Source organism: Oculina patagonica, chromosome 4, assembly GCF_052425735.1.
Source record: "Oculina patagonica isolate OP01 chromosome 4, crgOcupat, whole genome shotgun sequence".
Lineage (NCBI taxonomy): Eukaryota > Metazoa > Cnidaria > Anthozoa > Scleractinia > Oculinidae > Oculina > Oculina patagonica.
The window spans coordinates 2,819,702-2,841,497 of NC_135761.1; the positions used below are offsets into that span (position 1 = coordinate 2,819,702).

The 21,796-nt window shown below is 38.2% G+C and overlaps 2 protein-coding genes across 2 annotated transcripts in view; one reads left to right on the forward strand and one right to left on the reverse strand.

The window, feature by feature from the left end:
* Nucleotides 1–2,204, forward strand: part of LOC144648092 (uncharacterized) — a 14,071-nt gene extending 11,867 nt beyond the window's left edge. The window contains exons 9-10 of the mRNA XM_078507727.1: nucleotides 12–227; nucleotides 929–2,204. Coding sequence (XP_078363853.1) covers nucleotides 12–227; nucleotides 929–1,290 — 578 coding nt within the window. The 3' untranslated portion in view covers nucleotides 1,291–2,204. The remainder of the gene's footprint in view (nucleotides 1–11; nucleotides 228–928) is intronic.
* Nucleotides 2,205–14,470: 12,266 nt separating this feature from the next.
* LOC144651307 (PSME3-interacting protein-like) lies at nucleotides 14,471–21,780 on the reverse strand. Its single transcript, XM_078511251.1, has 6 exons — nucleotides 21,621–21,780; nucleotides 21,219–21,317; nucleotides 19,029–19,150; nucleotides 18,250–18,401; nucleotides 17,764–17,834; nucleotides 14,471–17,099 (listed from the first exon to the last, which is right to left on the reverse strand). Exons 1-6 carry the CDS (start codon nucleotides 21,718–21,720, stop codon nucleotides 16,873–16,875), a joined length of 771 nt encoding a protein of 256 aa, XP_078367377.1. The 5' UTR covers nucleotides 21,721–21,780; the 3' UTR covers nucleotides 14,471–16,872.
* Nucleotides 21,781–21,796: the final 16 nt, after the last annotated feature.

A 21,796-nucleotide genomic window follows, 5' to 3' on the forward strand; every position in this document is an offset into this window, starting at 1 on the left:
TAAATTCACAGAAAAACCCTTTATACTTAGTAACGTCGCTGGACAACCATGTCAAAAAGTCTGTGGTGCAAAGGAATCACCACTGGCTTTTCGAACAGTACAGGTTGCTTCTATGCCGCCTCATGATAGTGCATCTTCAAGTATCACTGGTGACATCAAGCCGGAGGGATCGACTTCAAATGATGAACTGGAGCTACGTTACTGCTACTACGAGAAAATGGATGACGGTTGGTATAATAAATAAATAAATAAATAAATAAATAAACTTTGTTTTATGAGGGTAGCACGAAACAGTCTTTTGACTGATAAACCTGTGGCGCTCGAAATCACGATCGAATTAGAATTTATATTAAAAGCGTTATTTTTTGTGGAGGGAGGAAAACCGGAGAACCCAGAGAAAAACCCTCGGAGCAAGGACAAGAACCAGCAACAAACTCAACCCACATATGACGCTGTGTCTCCAAGATCGAGTTGAAAATAGGCCCTTAGGTATTCATTTGAATTATGATATGCTGTAGGTTTGTTTGACATTATTCCACGAGCGCGCGTTGGATATGGTAGATAGCCAACGGGGCGCATAGCGCCGAGTTGGCTATAACGACTTCATATCCAACAAGCGCGAATGGAATAATTGTTTTATTAAAAACGCCCAAGGAATTGCAATATTTGAGCTCCCAAGCTGTTTTCGTTGACGCGTATCGGCTACCATATTAATTTTGTGGTCAATGGCATATGAGCTTATACCATTGCCAGTTTACCAATCAAAACGCAGGAATTGCAAATAACCATTGCTAGTTTTTAATAAAAGCAAGATATATGTTTAACCACCAGGCCAGGTTTGAAAAAAAACGCCGGGGCGTTAATTGAGAAAATAAGGTAGATAAGTTTCATAAATTACAATTTTCTTTCTTTCTCCGTACTTTTTTAGCTGAATTCATAACCTACCAGTTTGTGAACGAAGCAGTGATGGCACGAACTGCGGAGAAAAGGTGCGTGGAATTGAAAGGGCATCTGGTCAGCATCCACAGCCGACGGGAAAACGACATTGTCAAAAGCAAGATGGGGAATAATGCTCGTGCGTGGATTGGCTTGAAGCGAAGGACCGTGCAGAACAGGCCATGGGTTTGGTACGATGGCACTGAGGTGGATTTTGGAGACTGGGAACCAGATGTGACCGATGAGCAAAACTACGTCTCTATGAGCAGAGATGGTTCATGGGAAGCGAAAGTCAACGACGTCAAGCTTCCGTTTGTGTGCAAAATAATAAATGATTGTCCAGTAAGCTCATAAATGAAATGTGAAATAAGAAGATTAAAAGCGTTCTCTGGTAAAAATGTTTTAAAAATTATTAGCTTTCGACAGCCAGACTGCTGTCTTCGACGGATAAAAATGAAGTGATAAAATGGACCTAAAAATTTAAATATGACTAGCGAATCGCATAAATTAAAAAGTAAAAAGTATGTGTAAAAGAATGTTAAACGGAATGCTAAAAGTGTATAAATTACTGTTTGTTTAAAAGAATGTTATATTGTCCTGGCAGAGGGCACGAATTGTTGTCGGCCTCGACCGTTTTTGCCGTGTGCCACGATTCAAGTGTCTTTCTAATGCGATTGTTTCCCTTGTCAATTATCTCCGCGTTTTCAAAGTCGATGGCGTGATCAAGAGTCCAGGCATGTTTTGCTACATTGGAGCCTTTAGCGCATTGTTTAGTATTCCTGATATGTTCTTTTCGCCGTGTGCTAAACGATCTTTTTGTCTCGCCGATGTAACTCCAGGGACAAGACGCACAAGGGATTTTGTAAACAACATTGCACTGGTCGACGACCCGAGGTCGAAACTTGGGAACAGGGAACTCTTGTTGTAGTGTCTTGATTGGTTTGTTGGTTACTCGGATATCGTGATTTTTGAGAATTCTTGTAAGAGGTTCGGTAATGCCTTTGATGTAAGGGAGGACCACGAAACTCTGATTATTCATTGGATCAGCCCAACTGAAGAACATCCCAACCAGTTCTTCAGGTGAAGGTGTTGGGGGGGTTCGAAGATTTCTTTCTTATGATATGATGAAATGTGAAATGAATGAAATGAAATGAAATGAATGAGATGAAATGTGAAATGAAATGAGATGAATGAAATGTGAAATGAAAATGAAATGTGAATGAAATGTGAATGAAATGTGAAATGAAATGAGATGAATGAGATGAAATGTGAAATGAATGAATAAACGACGCCTCAAAGCGTATTGTTGACTGCCATTTACTATAAAACTGTTTTTAAAAAACGGGTTTTAAGTGTTAAGTTAGGCCGAAAGAGAATGCTGGAGAGAAAAACATAGTTTAGGACTTTTAACTAAGTGCAGTTTAAGATCAAAGAACTCGGTCGGCTCCAAAATGTAGTTATATATATCTCAATGGTTAGTTTGTTTGTTAAGCAGCAACGCGTGAAACGATGAGCGTCAAAAAAAGACGAGGGGGATCGTTTTTTTTTTTTGGGAAACCGTCGCCTCCTCCCGCCCCCCTTTATAACGTACCAAATTTTAACTCGTTTAAAGTTGTTTAACAAAGCGGAAAAAATACTTACGAATTCAACTGCGATGATTTAGCAAGCCTTGCTAAAGAACATGTATCGGTTTGTGTTCTACTAGGATCTTTTTATCATAATAGCAGGCATGTTCCTTGGTTTCAGATTATCGACAAAAGCAACCAAACCCCAAAAGTATACTTAAAAATGACTTCAGCTTCAAACATTCAGGCGAATGACGTTGTTATTTTTAAGAAAAAATTGGTAGTTTTCGATAAAACAGGGCAGGCACCGCTTCCTCTCTTTCAAGTGTTGTAAGAGACGGAAACTACAGGCAACCTCTTCATCAATAATGCAAATCCTAGACCGATTATTCCTGGGTATATCAGTCCCGTCCTGATTACTGGGGAAATTAAAGTTTTTGAGAGACCAGGCTACTACATAAGTTATAAAGATAGAGACGAAAGTAATTTACTATTCTTAAAATGGGACGTCGATACAATGGGGCAACCCCCTGGAAAAATAAACTTTGTTGACATGAAAGGCGGAACTAATAACGTGCTCATTAGCGTAAAAGATCTAATCGAGCCATCAGGCATTGATGGTTCATCCATAACTCTCACCGTCAAACGAGCCTCTAGGCCCCTCCCGGATAACTCCCTACATGGCAAGTGTTTCTTTACAATCGATATCATGATAGCATCATCAGATTTCAATTACGGCTACTTTTGGGCGCTGTGTAAAGTTGAAAAAATTATCAACGAGTATGGCGACGAGCTCGTTGCCAGTGTGCAAAAAGAAATCATTGATGATGACCCCTATCCTGGGCTGGATCTCTACACGAGGTACATGGAGGTTACTCGAGAAACCTTGCTAGACGATAAGTAAAAACAACTGGTACAATTCCACATCTTTATTATTTATTCCACATCTTTATTATTTACTACACAGTAAAAAACCTGTTTGGGTTCTACATGAAATTGTCTTGATTACACTTATACTCACGCGCAGATTTAAGAATAAGGCTATTAAAAAGAAGGTACTTTATATACGTGAAATATGCTAAGCTCAACGGCTAGTTTACCAATGTAAGTTAACAGTTAACGTGCCAATTATACATCATAAGGGAACTATGCAACGACTATTTAATCCATGTTTCTGATATACAAATTACTTTTAAATTAAAGGAAACCTCAAAATAATAGGTTTGAAGTCAGAAAAGCACCATAGAAGTAATAATTAACTGAAGATAAACAAGGATGGTAACGGATGGAAAAGAAACTGCAATTCTTGAAAGAATTTTTAACTTAGGTTCCGCCCATACTAATCCGGATAAGTTTGATAACCTTTTTTCTCCAGATAGGCCAACCGTCCACACTGAAACGTCGTTTTCGGTCACCGAAAACGGAGCTTTTCCATAATGGTCTCCAAAGTGGAGTAATTTGAAACCGTCGGTTAGGTGGCGTAGTGTGAACGGCGAAAACGGAACTTTTACGCTGGCGTCCAGCCTCTACTCTGCTAAAACAAGTTAGTTTACTACCCTTTGGGCGCTTAACATTGTGTGTGATGTAGCGATCGAAAGAAAAACGCAAAAAGGGGGGTGGATAGTCTAATTGTGATTGGAACTAGTGCGAGATTCGCATACTTTGTATAAATACTTGGTAGCATCGATGTCACAAAGTCAAATATTATCTAATACACCTGCACCAAAGAGAGAGACTTTCTTCTTAATTTAATGTAGGCTGCTTATCGTATCAATCTCATGACATACCTAGCTTTCGCTTAGACCGAGTTGATATGATAATAATTTAACACTATCTGTAACCTCGCCCCTCACGACAAATTTTCTAGCCCAAGTTTATTCAAATATTTTCTGCGCGCCACTTATTTTACTCTACTGGACACTACCTATGATATTGACATGCCCTGCACCTGGTTCCTCTTCCGTAACTGCCCTTGCCACCGCTTTTAATTTAAGTGATTAATATTATCTGCATCTTGTTTTATAACTTAAGCTATAAGTAATTAATTAGATTTTTTAACTATAATTTTAAATATAAGTAATTAATTAGATTTATTGTATGCACATATATATATTTTTAATTTACGATTTTTATCGTCATTCTTTTTAGTTTTTAGGGTTGCGCCTCGCATGGGTAACTATTTTCCCGTTCGCGCAATTCCTTTTTGGTCCTTTTTATTTACTTATTATTGTAACATTTTGAGACCAATAAAGTTGATAGACCTAGCAATCCCAAGATAGTCCCAGAGATAGTGACTCCAAGGTGTTTGTTATAATCGACAGCTCAGTCTAATATTCAAAGACCTTCAAAATATTCGACTGATATGTTTCACATGCAATTACGTGACGAGACAGTAGCTGTCATCAATTAGCTCAAGTTTGCCAGACTAAACACTTATGTTCATGACATGTTATGTGAGGATTATAGGGACTCCTTAGTTTACATGTAGTATAGAGGTGACTATCAGATGAAGTCGAAGCGTTTGAACTCTCGTACAAGCGCCTGAAAATGTAAGGTCAATAATTTTGCCAGATTTGTTTATTCAAAGCCGAACGGCGAAGTAAATAGTGTTCAGCCCCTATAAAAGGCGCGCGGAAGAGAGAGTTCAGGGACTGGACTACGAAGTAAACGGCAACAATTGGGCGATTTTTAAACTAAGGATTCCCTATAATCCTCTCATAACGGGTCATGAGCTAAGTGTTTAGTCTGGCGAGCTTGAGCTAATTGATGACCACGAGCCTATAATCTCACTAAATACCATTTTATATAAGAACCTATTTCAGGGCCGTACTAGCGGGGGGGGGGGGGAGGGGGAGCAGGGGGAAGTTGCCCCCGCCAGGAAAACTAAAAAATTAAGAAACCTAAAGAAAAAAAAGAAAAACTAAACTAAAAAAAAAACAGTTGCCCCCGCAAACAAAAAATCCTAGACACGGCCCTGTATTTAGGCTTAGTTGGATAAATCTAAGTTCTTATACGTGGGTTTTAACTGTATTTAGAGTTTGGGGGAAAACTCTTTACAGGAACCTATCGACCACATCTCCAGTTGGTCTCAGGAGAATAACTTCCAGTTAAAGAGTTATTTGTTCAGGCCCGTTACCAGGATTTTGCATGGGGGGAGGGGGTGCGTATGAGCGCCTCAAGTAACGTACGGGGGTCTGGGGGTATTCTCCCCCAGGAAATTTTTTTAAAAAAATAGGTTATCTGAGAAAGCAATTCGTGCGTTTTGAAAACAGTTTGTTAGGATAAAAGGCAGGTAAAAGTGAAGGTAACAACGAAAATAATTCTGGTACATTTTTAAATTTAAATCATATTTTTCAAAACAGAACCTTGAAAACGTAATTTACAATTTATTTAGCTAACAATGACGGCATTGCATAGAAGGAAGACGGGAAAAAGATAGGTTTCTTCATATCAGTGTCAAATGGTAATTACATAAATCAGCCAGAGTCGGTTTGTTGATCTTTTAGCACTGTGGCAAGTTCCACCTCCTTGGGAGCTTCTGAGCTCAACAAGTACCCAGTCTCCTCTCTTTAGGTAGCGCCTGAGAATATTTATAGAACTTTGAACGGTTCGACTATGAAGGACATTAGGTAGAATGAATCGTTGAAATTAACCTAAAATCACACAATTTGGTCCAAAATGTACCACACGAGTCTATAAATGGTGGACCTTCAACCCAAAGGACCATATTGAATGTAAATAGTCGAAGTATAGAAATACCATTTCCCTTTATTTATTTATTTTAATATTTTTTTCACAATGAGCGGACTTCTAAGGTTCATGGGGGAAGGGGGGGTTGGACGCACCCATCGTACCACCCTATCTAAGGGCCTGTTGTTTGCTTTAAGAAAACTCCACCATCTCATGGCCCGGTTAAGTTAGATGGCGTGCAGTTTGATAGGGCATCTTCTGCTAAAGTCCTATGGGTTATGATCAGTAATGACTTGAAATGGAAGGATCACGTGGATACCATCGATCACCTCCAAGGCGGCACGTTGTCTGTATCTTTTGAGTCAACTCTTAAGAGGGCCGGCAAAAGTATGGCTGATCTCAGTGCTAGCTTTTTACTGTTCAGTCATTAAAGGAGCTACGTCACGAGAATTTCGCAGATTTTTAGTCCAAACTGTTCTGAAAATAGTGGTTGGCAACTAAACCCATGAAAAAACATTATCTTTGAACATCTAATGGAAGATACAGCCTTGATTTGTAGAAAATCAAACTTGGGCCATAAATATCGATTATTTGATGACACGCGGAAACAACTTTGAAAAGCTTAGCCTTATTTTTTGCAAATTCAATCCATTTCCATCTTAGCCATCCGCAGCCAAAAATAATTGTTAACAGTTTCACTACTTTAAAATAGCAATTTGTAATAAAATGGACCATTATTTTCAGGTTTCCTACGACACAAATATCAATTTTAGCTGTTCAAAACTCTGTTAAATTCCGTGAAAGAGAAAGAGACTCTCCTTGACTAACAACAGCTAAGACAAATAGTGTTTCAATTTTAATTGGTGGAGCGTGTATGGACATTTCATAATTATTTTTCATCTTCCAAAAGGGGAAAGGTGTTGCACTATGTGAAATGTGAAATGGCTGAGATGGAATTTGAACCAAATCAAGTTACACCCGACACTCTGCAACGAATAAGACGAGAAACTGCCAAAGACCCAGTGCTAGCAGCTCTACATACGGTGATAGTGAATGGATGGCCTTCAGAAAGAAAGGAAGCCCCAGAGCAACTAAGGCTGTATTGGAACTTCAGAGATGAAATTTCAGTTTATGATGGTGTCCTCTACAGGTCCCATCAAGTTATTGTCCCAGCCACTCTACGAGACGAGATGTTACAGAAAATACACAAAGCGCACCAGGGAGCCGACAGCAGCATAAGACGAGCACGCGAGTCTCTGTTCTGGCCAGGAATGCAAGCCGCAATCAGGGAGAAATGCTTATCATGTGGACTTTGTGCCCAGTACCTAAGCGAGCGACCGCGAGAACCAATGCAATCCTATGAGATACCCACCAGACCGTGGTCCAAAATAAGTGCCGACCTATTTCAGCTGGACGGAAACAACTACCTCGTTATGGTCGACCATTACAGCGACTTCTTTGAACTAGACCCCCTCGGCAGGAACACATCAGCCAACACAGTTGTCCGAGCCATGAAAAGGCAATTTACTCGACATGGAATTCCAGACGAGTGCATAACCGATAACGGCCCGCAGTTTGAAAGCCATGAATACTCACGTTTTGCTCGAGAATACGGATTCATTACACGCAATTCATCACCATACCACAGCCGAGGGAACGGAAAGGCGGAGTCCGCAGTCAAAATTGCAAAGAACATTCTGAAAAAGTCTCGCCACGAGGACCCCTACCTGGCCCTTTTGGCATGCCGAAACACACCACAGCAAGGATACAATTATTCACCAGCACAACGCCTCATGTCTAGAAGACTACACGACATAATCCCCACAGCTCCGCATCAACTGTTTCCACAGACAGTGTCCCCAAGCCTAGTACAAGAAAACATTGGGGAAAGAAGACGGAGGTCAAAGGCCCAGTACGACAAGAGGGCATCGGCGCCGCTTACCGAATTCTCAAAAGGAGAAAAAGTGTACGTGAAACCTAGGCCTACAAACAAACATCGACCCTGGATCTATGGGGAGATAATTGGAAAACCTGCCCCAAGTTCCTGCATCGTGAGCACAGCTGTGGGACCAGTAAGGCGAAACCACGCACAAATCAAGGAGGCAAAGGCAGAACCAGCCGACAACTATGATAGAGGATTGGACCGATTTGAAACTGCATCCCTACCGTCTGAAAGTGAACCAACAGAAGTACCTGATCACCCAATGGAACACGAACTTGCACCTCCACTTCGCCGTTCAACAAGAGAACGTAGACTCCCCGCAAGATTTAATAACTTTATAATGGAATGAACGCTCAAGCGAATTGAACTTTGACTATAAATTTGGACATTGCTTTCGATATTTAAAGACTCTCCTTGACTAACAACAGCTAAGACAAATAGTGTTTCAATTTTAATTGGTGGAGCGTGTATGGACATTTCATAATTATTTTTCATCTTCCAAAAGGGGAAAGGTGTTGCACTATGTAATTATCACTTGCACATTCATTTGCACCTAAGAATGTATTAATAATTATATGCAATAGCACCTTTATTGCACTGTCACGCACGTATCCAAGTAGTATGTATTTATCCATTCTTCACATATAATAAATTCAGTTTCGTACATGTTACCGAACGATCAACAGTGCTAGAATTTTCGTGTCAACTATTCCATCGAAGTCTCCCGAAATATTTGTCTGACGACATCGATATATCGAAAGTATTCAGAGGCGCGCTATGCGAATAATCTTTCCTAGTTTATCGTATTGAGAGGCGATAGAAAAGAGTGAAATTACAACACTATAAGACAGTCGTGAAGCATTATCCGTTTAGTTATTTAACTATATTGTAAGCAAGGAAGATCACAAGCTGGCTAAGCTTTTTCTTGTAATTTGTTTATTTTTTCAGCATTTTACAACACTTAACATTACTTACTTTACATTACTTACACTAACTTACTTACAATACACACCAGTTACAATACAAGACGAGAAACAAAATAAGAAAAAATAAAATAAAAAGTATTAAGTGGCAGTTTCTCTTAAAGCGGTCCATCGCATTTCGGGTCGGAAAAACGTTTTCCCTCAAACTTTGCCCAGTGAACTATCTTAGGTTGTAAGTAAATGCAACGACTTCAGTTTTTGGAAATACGTTAAAATACCACAGCGACTTCGAACATTTCGTGCTTATGCGAGTAAGTAAGCTCATTTGCATAATGTGTATGAAATACTCGCATAAGCACAAAATGTTCGAAGTCGCTGTGGCAAAGAAAGATAAAAAGTGCAAGGTATTTTTATATTTCTATGCTTCCTTACATCTGTTTAGTAGGATTCAGTTGGAATTTAGAATGTCTGGTCTGGACTCGTGAAATAAAGGCCAGCAAAGACACCATACTTTTGCATGTTTGCAAAAAGCGATCTAAGGGTTGCTGATATTTAAATTTTCACGGAACCGTAAATCAAAATATATCAAAATTAACATGCGTTTCCAACCTTTGAAGGACCACTTAACGTAGGAATAATAATAATAATTTGGTGCGTTTGGTTGTTTTTGAGCGGCGAGCTCGTCAACTTATGAAATTTCTCGTTCTGGCCAAGCTCAAAATTAGGCCTTTTGCAGCCTTCACTGTTGAGAGCTCTAAAAAATATATTTTAACGTATTTCCAAAAACTAAAGTCGTTGCATTTACTTACAAACTAAGATAGTTCACTGGGCAAAGTTTGAGGGAAAACTATTTTCCGACCCGAAATGCGATGGACCGCTTTAAGAGAAACTGCCACTTAATTAGTTAATTAATTTAAGCTACGCGAGACAGAGGGGTATGTATGCAGGTGGACTATATACTATAAATCAATATATGGCAAAAGGTTTTCCGGCTTTCGGCGATGTGTGACAATCGGAGTCGCGATTTCTTGACGTCAAGCCCATCTCACTTGACTTAACTACGCAAGTTCGATTTCAGACCCCAATCGTGCAACGGGACGACTTAGGGACGGAACCATTAGAAAAGTGATAGGGGGGGTGGGGGATTTTTGTCTTGCAGGAATTTTTTTTTACGTCCATTGCTTGTGCAGGAATTTTTTTTTGCGGGTGTAACCCTCTGCTCGAATTTTTTTTTTAAACAAATGTTTTTTTTTTTGACAAATAGTTTTTGTTGGACCGGTATTGTTACGTTATACCATGCTTTTGACGACTGTTGCTTTGTTGATCATTTGCTAAATAGTTTGAATATTCCCCCCAAAATGTGGTTATTAATTGTTTTAATCCTTAGGGACTGGTCAATATTAAAGTACTGGGGGGTGGGTCGGAGCAATTGGAAAAGAGGCAGCTTGAGCGAGCCTACCGAAAAGCGCTACTATGATCACAAACCATCTAGGGGGGCCGGGGGCATGCTCCCCCCTGAAAATTTTTATATTTGGGCATTCTGAAATCGCTAGAAATACATCTAAAACTGCTCACGTCAAGAAATTTATCAATTTATACTGATGAATACCACTGGGGATTTTCTTGTAACTATAATAATTTAAAGTAAGTAAAATGTCTCACCCTCTATGTTAAAGACCAAAACAACATGACCCACCCCCTTTCTACTCCGGCCCACCCCCCCCCCCCCCCACACACACACACACACACACACACACACACACACACACACACTTATTGACCAGTCCCGTAAAGGCTATCTATGCCCATCTTTGATCATTATATCTGTAAAAAAATATTAAGAATAGCTTAAATCAAATTCCATTACTGTTATTTGGCTACCCCGACAAGTCATACTGATTGTTTTCTTCCCCTACGCACGATGGTTATACGGAAATTTATACCAACATTTTAAGACATGTTGGATGAATTTCCGTTAACCATCGGCATAGGGTGAAGAAAACAATCAGTATGACTATATCAGGGGAGCAAAATAACAGTACATGGCATTTGATTTAATAAATATACAAGTTGAGCGCTGGAGACGCTTGTCTGTAGGGGGGTCTGGGAGCATGCTCCCCCAGAAAATTTTGAAATTTCTAGGGTCGGAAATGCTATTTTCAGCATTTCCGATTCCCCCTGATATATTTCGTCGAAAAGTCGATCTTATCAAGTGTAACATTACAGGTGTTTTTAGTGCTTAATAGGAACTTTCCTTCTGCATGAATTTTTTTTCTTTGCCTTCCCCTTTGCACGAATTTTTTTTCTTGGCATTTCGCCTTGCATGAATTTTTTTTTGCTTTTTCCCCACCCCCCCCCCCCCCCCCATCACTTTTCTAATGGTCCGTCCCTTATAAACCTTTCGGAATTCGCTGTTTTCACCGTTCCCATAGTACATCTTGTTTACCCCCCCCCCCCCCCCGCCCAAAAAAAAAAGAAGCATTGTTTTCAATTTCTCTTGGGACGATTGTACGTCATTGTAAATCCCAAGGGAAATTGAAAACAATGCTTATGCAAAACATTTTGGGGGTAAACAAGATGTATTATGGGATCGTGAAAAAAGCGAATCCCTTGAAAGCCCATCGGATGGAAAAATCAACGAAACAAAGAAAAATTTTACTAAGATAGCCGGGCCATCAGACAAAGCTAAAACATTAAGCCAATCTGCAGGACAGACCGTTTTGTTCAACAAACAATACACAGAAAACAATGTCACTCTGTTTTTCATGTGTATTCAAAACTCAGTTTGAGACCGCGACATTAATTTTTTCCCTGTGAAAAAAAAGTAAATTAATTCCTCGAAATAAATCTGAAAACAGTGGAGACTCTACATCTGGAATTTTATTTTGTATAATTATAATCTCAGTGTCTGAAGTTTCTCTTTTTTCCGGTTTTATTAAAAAAGTAATTTTAAGGCGGAATAATTCGACGACTTCCAGCTTACCCGTTTGACAGGTGTCAACATTTCTCATTAAAATACTCACCACGGCTCTGGCATATATAAACGTTTTCGTTTACTTTCAACATCACAAACTCTAAAAGCTGGCATTTCTGTCAGCTTTGAAAAAACATTTAATGCTGTATAAATATAGTGGCAAGCCCGATATCCTGCGCAATTTGCCAGACGTATTTGTGATTTACATCCTGCAGTTTCAACGTGCTCTAAAATCCTGGAAGATATTTTTGAATCACCTACAGGCATGTGTTTATAACTGAGTAGAGGACTGATGAAAATGAACGTCCCCGCCATCATTGCATTAATAGCGATTGTAACAAGCCTTCTTGTTGCTTCGTGTTTGTATATTTGCAAGAAACGCTATGTGGAACCGTTCGAGGAAGCGGAACAAAACAACGCTTTACAATGAATGTGTTAACCAAAAACAAAGTGGAACTTTGAGACCCGAAGCTATTCAAACCGCGGTCTTTTACCCGGCGAAGAGAATAGGAATGGAACAAGCTAATCCAAAAAAACGCGGTTGAGCGGTTGCTTCTCAGTTCACGACAAATTGACGACTGCACGACCTGTCGCATTCACTGTATTGTTTGCGAGACGCCATTTTTGTAACTTCATTTAAAATTAAATTTACTGGTACATGGCAAGGGTCAAAAGTTATGGAATTCGCCATGTTTTATGAGGAATTGTTAAAGAACTTACACGTAATGACTCAATGCTCTCTACATTTTATCATCTTATACAAGTATCTACAATGCAAGACATTGATCTATTTAGTGTCCATTGGCGTCAATACATTTGGCTCCAGCTGAATATATATGTTAAGACAGCATTTAATTCCAAAGCGAACACAAAGATATAAAGCAGTCGTGGTTCGCGCTCTCCAAATTACGCAAAATTTGTTATTCATTCACGCTGCTGTTTGACAGACGACGGGTACCGATACGAAATGTACCAAGATGTATAATGCACGTGCAGAGCTATTGTACTACTCATTATTAAACTTTTCGTTCGGCGAGGACATTTATTTATCGCCAGCAAATAACCTGGGGTACCTGGTCCCGAAAGAGTATGTCAGCGTTAAGAAGCAAGCACTGAAAAAAAGTTTCCTAAAATGGCTAAAAATGAGTGTTCATGTTGTTGCGGTATCGCGCACAACTAATCTTAAAAGACCTTAAAAAGGCCCTGGCAAACGAATTTCCAAGAATTTAGTTGCGATCAAGCGATAAATAAATGAGTGAAATGCAGGCGTATGGAAACTCGCTTTAAGCATGTAATTCCCATCACTTTTATTTCTTGCATGATGTTAACGAAGGAAGCTGTCCGACAAATGCAGACGGCAGACTTGGGAAACTTGTTAGCCTAAATCCCCCCCCCCCTCCCCCCCGGTTAGCCTGCTTGCGGTTAGTTTCCAATGATGGTATAATGACGACATATTTACTTTGAGTTTGCATTCTGCAAATGTCAGACACTGCTTCTAGTACTGATTAGTTTCAAAGGACCCGAAGCTTTTTAACGCAACGCATCGCTACCACATGGGCCATCACATCAAATTGAAGGACGAAAACAACATAATGTAACCTGCTACTTTACCGGTCATTTTGAGTTTTAAATACGCGGTCTGCTGGTTGAAGACCTGGAAATATACTGTGTTAGATGCTATTACCCTGATTCTGATTCTGGAACCACTTCTTAAAGAAGCAAGATACAGCTTTGGAAACCCTGTCTGATACACTCCTGTGTTATGGTCCTAACAAACGAAGGGGCATGTCGCAGGGACACAACAAGCACACACAAGAAAATGTAGCAGGTCACGCGTCCCTTGAAGAGTATCAGCCCACACCTCCCCGCTACATTTTCTTGTGTGTGTGTGTATACTTCTGATACATGTTATGATTTTGTCCGTGTCATATCGCTGCTACATGTAATAATAATAATAATAATAATAAATCGAAATAATAGTAAATCGAAATTGGAAATAATTGGAAATAATAATAAATCGAAATAATAATAATAATAATAATAATAAATAATAAATAATAAAATAATAAAATAATAATAATAAATCGAAATTGGAAATCGAAACAGGCCGAATGTGGGGCATGAGAACGGAAACGATACCAGTTATCATTGGAGCACTTGGAGCTATCAAAAAGGGACTAGAGAGTTATATTGGAAGAATCCCCGGCCAAATAAGCATCAGTGTGAACTACAGAAGATAACCTTGCTGGGTACAGCGCATATTTTGAGGAGGGTGTTGTCAAGCTAAATACTGACTACCCTTTAGTGCCCCAGGACCATGGTTTGGTCCCGGCGCTAAGGACTTTAAGCAAACATTACGTAAGGAACATAATAATAATAATAATAATAATAATAATAATAATAATAATAATAATAATAATAATAATAATAATAATAATAATAATAATAATAATAACAACTTTATTAACGTGTCAAATCTGTAGTAGCTGAGGGGAAAAGTCCCCTCTACTAATTGTGGACACCTAACCTGCCTAACTAAAAAAACGTAATTAATATATATAAAATCGAAAATATTTATATACATTTAAAAAAACCTAAGTACAAATATATTAAAATTCTGTTTCTTTAACTATATTAAAATATAAAAATTAAAATTATGTTAAAAGTAAAAATTATGTCATGTAATGTTGGCTGCCAGTCATTCTTGACATAGTTTGCAACCCCGACAGACACTGATATTAGCAGCCAGCGCAGTGAGGTCCCGACCACGTATAACGCATTTGAATTGTTTTAAAGAGGGTAAATTTCTTAGTCTAGGTGTGAGAGCATTCCAAAGTTTGGGCCCTAGGTATCGAAGAGAGTGTTTGCCAAATGTTACCGAAGAGAATCGGGGTTGAACAAATTCACGTTTTCTAAAATTATATAAGCCACTGTCTAATTGGAAAAGATTACTGAGTCTCTCGGGCAGCAATTTATGTTTACTTTATACATAAAGATGGCAATGTCCTGTAATCGCCTGTTGTACAACGATGGTATGTCTGCTTTTGTCAGTAGTTTCTCATAGCAAGATTGTTTATCCTTAAATACTGCCCTAAGTCCTCTTTCTTGTACGCGTTCAAGCTTTCTCCTATCGCTAGCCTTGCAGAAGTGCCAGGTAAGGTGACAGTAAGTTAGGTGTGGTAAAATGGCAGCTTTATATAGTTGCAGCTTTGCTTCTGTTGGTATCAGGTTTTTCAGTCTCATAAGGACTCCAATCCTTTGACTTGCTTTCTTACACACGTTGTTGATATGGTCGTTAAAGTTTAGCTTACTATCTATCGTCACTCCTAAAAGGTTCAGCTTCTCTGTCGACTCGATTTCGCTTCCTTGAACAGTCATGGTCAGATCTGTTCTCTCTCTTTTGTTCTGCACTGCCATGGTTTTGTATTTACTATAGTTACCCTTGAACATGTTGTCATCATACCATTTAAAAGCCTTATCTGCATTCCTGCTAAGTGATGACTTTACGTTTGCGAGATCCTTTCCTGTTTCGTAAATCTGATGGTCAACCGCGTACATAGAAAGGTTCGATTTAATTTCATAGGCCAGGTCGTTCTGGTAGATGTTCCAAAGAAGTGGCCCTAACGCAGATCCTTGTGGGCATCCTCTGTTTACCAATTGCCAAGCAACATCTGTCTTGGCGTGTCATGCCCAGTGCCTTTATGAAGCTACTTTACAAATAGCTTATTTTGAAATATCAAGCCTAGGTTTTCACGTTCAATAGCGAAGCGCGCGAGGTCTAAAAATAGAATGCAAATGAATTTAACCTCCACGAGGCTCAGAAAACTTCAGCGTATTCTAAGAGAAATAGTTCTAGAAGGAATCTAGGCGAAGTTTTCGTTTTATGAAAGTGTTTTAGGAACACCGGCTCTTTTAGAACGTGTTTTAGGAAAATCGTCCGCCGTTTCGGTTTGTTTGTCTGAGCCTTGTCTGAGTCGTGACGTCACTTGTTTCGTTTTGGCTTACTGCTACTTCTATTTCGTATTATTTGTGGTTGCCTTTGATTTAACGGAAGTTTTGTTCATCGCAAGAAACTTAATATTTTATATACCGTGAAAGAGGCAGCTTCTTTAAAATTGAACAAAACCTCAACACCATAATTTTTTGAAAATAGCAAGCAGAAGCGAAATACATACATGTATGGACAAGCAGAACTGAACAAGATTGTAATTTTTAAAAAAAAATTGAAAAAAGCGCTGCGTTTCATGAAAGTTGTGATTAGGGCTGCCATTATAATTCCATTTCCACCGCCCTCTAAGCCTTGTGCGCGGCTTTCGTTTATTTTCCGGCACACTGGTTATGGAGCCAAAGCTGTCATACTCAACAGCAACTAGCAACACTACTTGTCCAGCACCAACAGAGTGCAACAGTTTCATTGAGTTTCTATTCCACCACTTACGAGAGTCTCGCACAGTAGAATCAAACTGATTCACTTGCTGTCTCTGAAACATGAGGAACATTCGTCCAAAGCACTGTTTACCCGGAGATTAAATCTGATGCTTAAGGAGTGACATTTAAAATTTACAACTCTCAGATCAACGCGGCCTCGCTAACTGACAAGCTACATTAATTATCTGACTTTGTCCAAAATACTGTTCCATTAAAAATGAAAACTACTTATAAAAGTGAGAAATTCTAATACGAGGTCTTGAGTCTTGGAGTTCGAATGCCCGAAGCACTGCTTCACTGACGATGAAACCGACCCCATTAAAGGTATTACATCTTAAGTGATTCATATCTGAGAACAACACGTAGCGTTGCTTTACCATCACTGACAACACGCTTCATTCATAACAATCCAAATCATGATTCACTGGATGAAGCCTCTGAGTCACTCGAGTCCGAATAAACACCAAGTCCTGGTATAACCTGTTTTGCCTGTTTTTCCTGATTGTGTTCAGGTTTTGTTTCATATTTCGTAGCAGTATCAGTTCTGTTTTTAAGAAGTTCTTCTTTCACTTCATCTTCTTCCAAACTTGTGCTGGATTTCCGGGAAGACACTTTTTCCTGTGCATGTACTTCTGACGTACCTGTTTTTAATTAAAGATATAAGTTTAACACAAGAGGCATTGAACAAGCTACTTGTAGTCCTTTATACGAAAGTGGAAGAAAGAGCAGCAAGGGTTCTAACAATAACTATTTTCATCTCGATGTTGTGGTTCAAATTTGCCCTTGTTTCTATTTGGTATTTTCATTTGTTCTGGTGTAAGGTTATATATGTTACAGAATAGAAAACAAAGAAAAATACCAAATTGTACCAAAAACTGTAAAGACCGAACCATCACATCAATACTGTAGTGTTTTTGATATTTAAATACAAAACATTTTGCAATTTATGAAACCTCGAGCCAGCGTTTTCTCGAATGTCACAACAACCGATAGGTAAAGGTAAAGGTAATTTATTTTACGTCAAAAAGCACGGGGAGTGGTTGCCCAGTCTCCCGAGCCAGAGGCTCATGATAAAAGTGTTTGACATATATGATTTATTATATCAAATATTGACATGTTTGATATATTGAGAATGACTTTAAATTTTTAGAGTGTTCTAAAATTGTTCATTGCGTTTCTACTGTTTCAAGTTTGAAGATCACTTTGAAAGAAACATTGATCCTCTAAAATAGCGTCACTTCACTTATTTTGTTGTTGTTGTTGTTGTTCATAATAAACATGCAACTTTTTGCTTAAATTCCTTACTTTGCGTAACCTCCTCAGATGTTTTTGACTTCTTTTCCATGGACGCCTGACTGCTGCTACTACTGCTACTACTATAAAGTAACAACAAAATAGAGATAGAAAAGAGATGTTACAGGATTCGACTGACATTTTTATCTAACTCAGTCCATCACAAACTAAATGTAATACATGCAAATAAAACAAATTCTATCAAATGAACTCAATGTACTATAAAATGAGTTTGTTTTAGCAGTATATGTATTCAAATGCTCAATAACATATTTGATTACATCAAAAACCTCGAATTTCGTCCAAAAACAAACTTGCTACACTCTCTTCTGTAACCAAACACTGCCTTTATATTGAGAATGATTAATCACCCCATGTTCTACGTTGCAGGCTCAGCTAGCTCAAATTTGTTGTTTTGGTTGCTCTTATAGTCATTGGGAAAAACTGGTTGCTGTCTCCCAAGTAAAGAACAGATCTATGAATGTTATCTTTATGTACCTTTTTCTTTTTATTGCGCCTGCTATAAGTTGTAACTGGCTTTTTTTGGCCCCAGACTCCTGAGAGGATTTTCTGTTTGATACTGCTGACCCTGGTGACTTGATGTTTGTGGGCACAGCTACTACTGTGCTCTGGAACTGAGAAACTGCATCCTTTGACCAAAAAAGGAATGAAAAAAAGAATAACTTAGTTTGCATTCAATAAAAGTTATATTATTGTCAACTTTGATTCTTAGCTTGAAAAATTCCATCAACAGGTGGCAGTCTATCTTACTGTGCCTATCAATAATATGTGAACATGGAAGTTAACAACCCAACTACAAATCGTTTTTTTCACTGCTGTCAATCATGATTATGACAACAATAAATAAAAAAAATTGATCAAATCTTCCAATCAACCCACATTTTTTAACCCATTGTTGGGAACTTCCCTTTTCAAAAAGGTCCACTTTAAGATGATTTACTGCAGCAAAAATGCAACCATTCCGCAGATTGAGCAGAGTGTGTTTTATGGCATTCTCTCTACATAATGCTCTATACAGTTGGTCTAAATCGTATATAAATATTATAAAAGTGACCGACCAACTGAATGACTGACAAGCAACCAATCTGCTACCAACCAAGAAATGGACAAACAAACTTGGTTGATTATTAACAACCGACCAACTGACCAAGCAACTGACTAACCAATCAACCTAGGGACCACTAGTACTGCTTGACTGATTTAGACTTTTTTAAGGGCCACATATAGAAGTACACTGATGTAACAGTTAGCCTTACCCGATATCCTTTAATTTCTTGTGACTCTTCATCAAATCGTCGATTGGCTATTTCTTCTTGTTGCTTGGCAACCAAGTCAAGAAACACTGTCTCATCACCATCAAGGCCCCGTATCATATTTTCTTAAAAAAAATAAAGATGTTAAAAAATGAATTCCTAAACACAACAAAATTAAGATTAGAAACATTATATAACTATTTTTACTCTCATTCTGATAGTATTTTATTTTTTCAATTGATAGTATTTTTATTTTTGGGATAGATCTCTACAGATTGACGAAAAAATGAGCCAAATTTGAATGTTAGAAGGGTTTTTTTTTTCAGTTTCTCTTCCCGCACGCAATCGAATCAGTCACATTTTGCTGTTTGAACGGTTGAAAATCCAATTGTTAAAGACAAGGTTTACTCTAAGGGACTATAAAAGTAAAATATATTTGTGCAATAGACCCACTCAAATAAATTCGAACAAAGGAAGTTGATCTACATCAATTCATTTAAAATATTTTGTTGCCAGAAGCCGCAGAGGTCATAGCGAGTGACAAAATCAAATGTATCCAAATAAGTGCCTTCTTTCAGATATTGTATTTCGAAAACGAATTTGGTTACCCCCAATGTTTTTACATTTCTGACAAAAGTAACTCCTAAACTAGCAGTGGTGAATGTAAAAGAAAAATTGCAATTGGAAGATTTCCGCACATGTATACGTCCTTAATAAGAATGCAAGCAAAAATTTTAAAGTCTTGGTACACCAGGTCCTTACTGGTTCGCTTCTGGATAATTTGACTATGGAGTAAAAAACATCGATATTGGATCAACACAAGTAAGAAATGCAACAAAATAAAAAATAAGAAATGAGCAAAAAAGCGCCCACCCGCTCTCTTTTTTATAGAAATTTCGACAAGAAGCATTTTAGGTTTTTTTTTTTTTACTTGGCCCCCCGGTTCAAGTATTAGTAAAGCGATTTTATAAAGATTTGGGTTTTGCCGTGCGCGGTTAGCCATTATTTGGGTCATCATGGAACACTTCTCCTCCCCTTGAAAAGGGTGTCATTTTTAACTCGGAAAAGAGTTGTAGTGGGCGAAGTGAATTCACTCCATCACTCCTTCACTCGTTTCCTGTTATACATATGCACGCAATGCGTGCAAGTGTTTTAAGGCCTCTAGAGAATTAGACCTTTTCTCTGATACCTACATGTCTTGTTAAATTACATAAAACTAACATGCTTAGTCACCAACCGAAATATTGTATTAATGTCAGTTTTCTTAAAATAACATTATGATATCTATTCAGCTATAAGCCGAGACCGTAAACCTTTGGTTTTTTAGAACCAGTTAGAAAAAAACTAACCCTAAACACTCAGCTAAAGATGAATTGATTTCAGTACGATTTGGTGAAAAAAAAAATCGCTCGACTTATAGCCAATGATATTATTATTATTATTATTATTATTTATCGTAACCTTCAAATAACAAAAAGGAAAAATAAAAAGAAAGAAATCAATTTGCAACAAATGGGAACTCTATCTCTTGGCCTTTCGGTCTGCTCTCGATCAGTATTTGATGACAATCAAAGTAAAGTAAACAGAAGTTTAGAAAGTTTAACATCATTTGTCTTAGCAAACCTTTATTTGTCAGTTTGTTGTTTTCGATTCTTGTTTCATAATAACTTTTCCGAGTTTAGTGGCTCATAGCCACTTTTAGTTATTCAGTTTTGGGCCTTAAAAAGGGTATCAATTTTCACCTTCTTTATTCTTAAATAGGGTGAGGGTTTAAGAACTTACGCGGCACACCCCTATCCAAAATTTATGGGAGTACCCCCCCCCCCCTCCCCTGGAACTTGGCCTAGTGGTGCATTTATAATATTCTAGTTTGAAGTAGAATCTCTCTCTCATTTTATTAAACTTGGAAATGGCTTTTCGGAGGTTATGAGTCTCTTTCTCTCTGCATTAAATCTTCATTCACAGACTGACCATAAAATACTGCAAAACATGTTCAGTCTTACATTAATTAAACAGAAACATGTTGTGAACTTAGGGTGAGGACAAAACATGGACCCCCTCTATAAATATTTTAGGACATGGACAAATAGGGATATCCATGGACCCGGTCCATGAAAGGGGTCGATAGACCCGGTCCATTTTTTTGCATAGAGGGGGTCCATGTTTTGTCCTGTCCTGTGAACTTAAGCTTACTTAGCTGATGTTGTTCATCCCATTCATCTTGCTTCTTCTGCTTCTGCTCCTGCAGTCTCTCATACAAGGTCTTATTGTCATGCACTTGCTCGGGACACTCTACCAGGAAAAACAGTGGCAATATAATTCTCATTTTGTTATAATTCTCAATTTCCTGGGAAGGGGTGTCAACTGACTACAATAAAAAAAATAACAAATATATTGGGAATAACAAATTTCTTTTGTTTGTCTCAATAATGATTTGATTTCACAGGCTAAAAGAGACCTTCATGATGAATATTCAGCTAAGATCGAGACATTCATAATACATTCGTAACTGCCTAGAACTTATTTTCAAGAAACACAGCCAGTAATAAATCAGTAGTGTTAAACAAACATAAGCTAATAAGCTGTATAGTTTACCTAATGGATCGTCTTCCTTTCTCACTTTTTCCCATTCTTCTTGCCTTTTTTTACGTACTTCGTCTATTTCTGTCTCTGACACAAATGACACTCCACTCATGTTTGAAAATGTTTTATAAAACCTTCAAAACCATCTGTATTATTTTTAAAAGCCTACAAAGATGTTCGCTTGGACA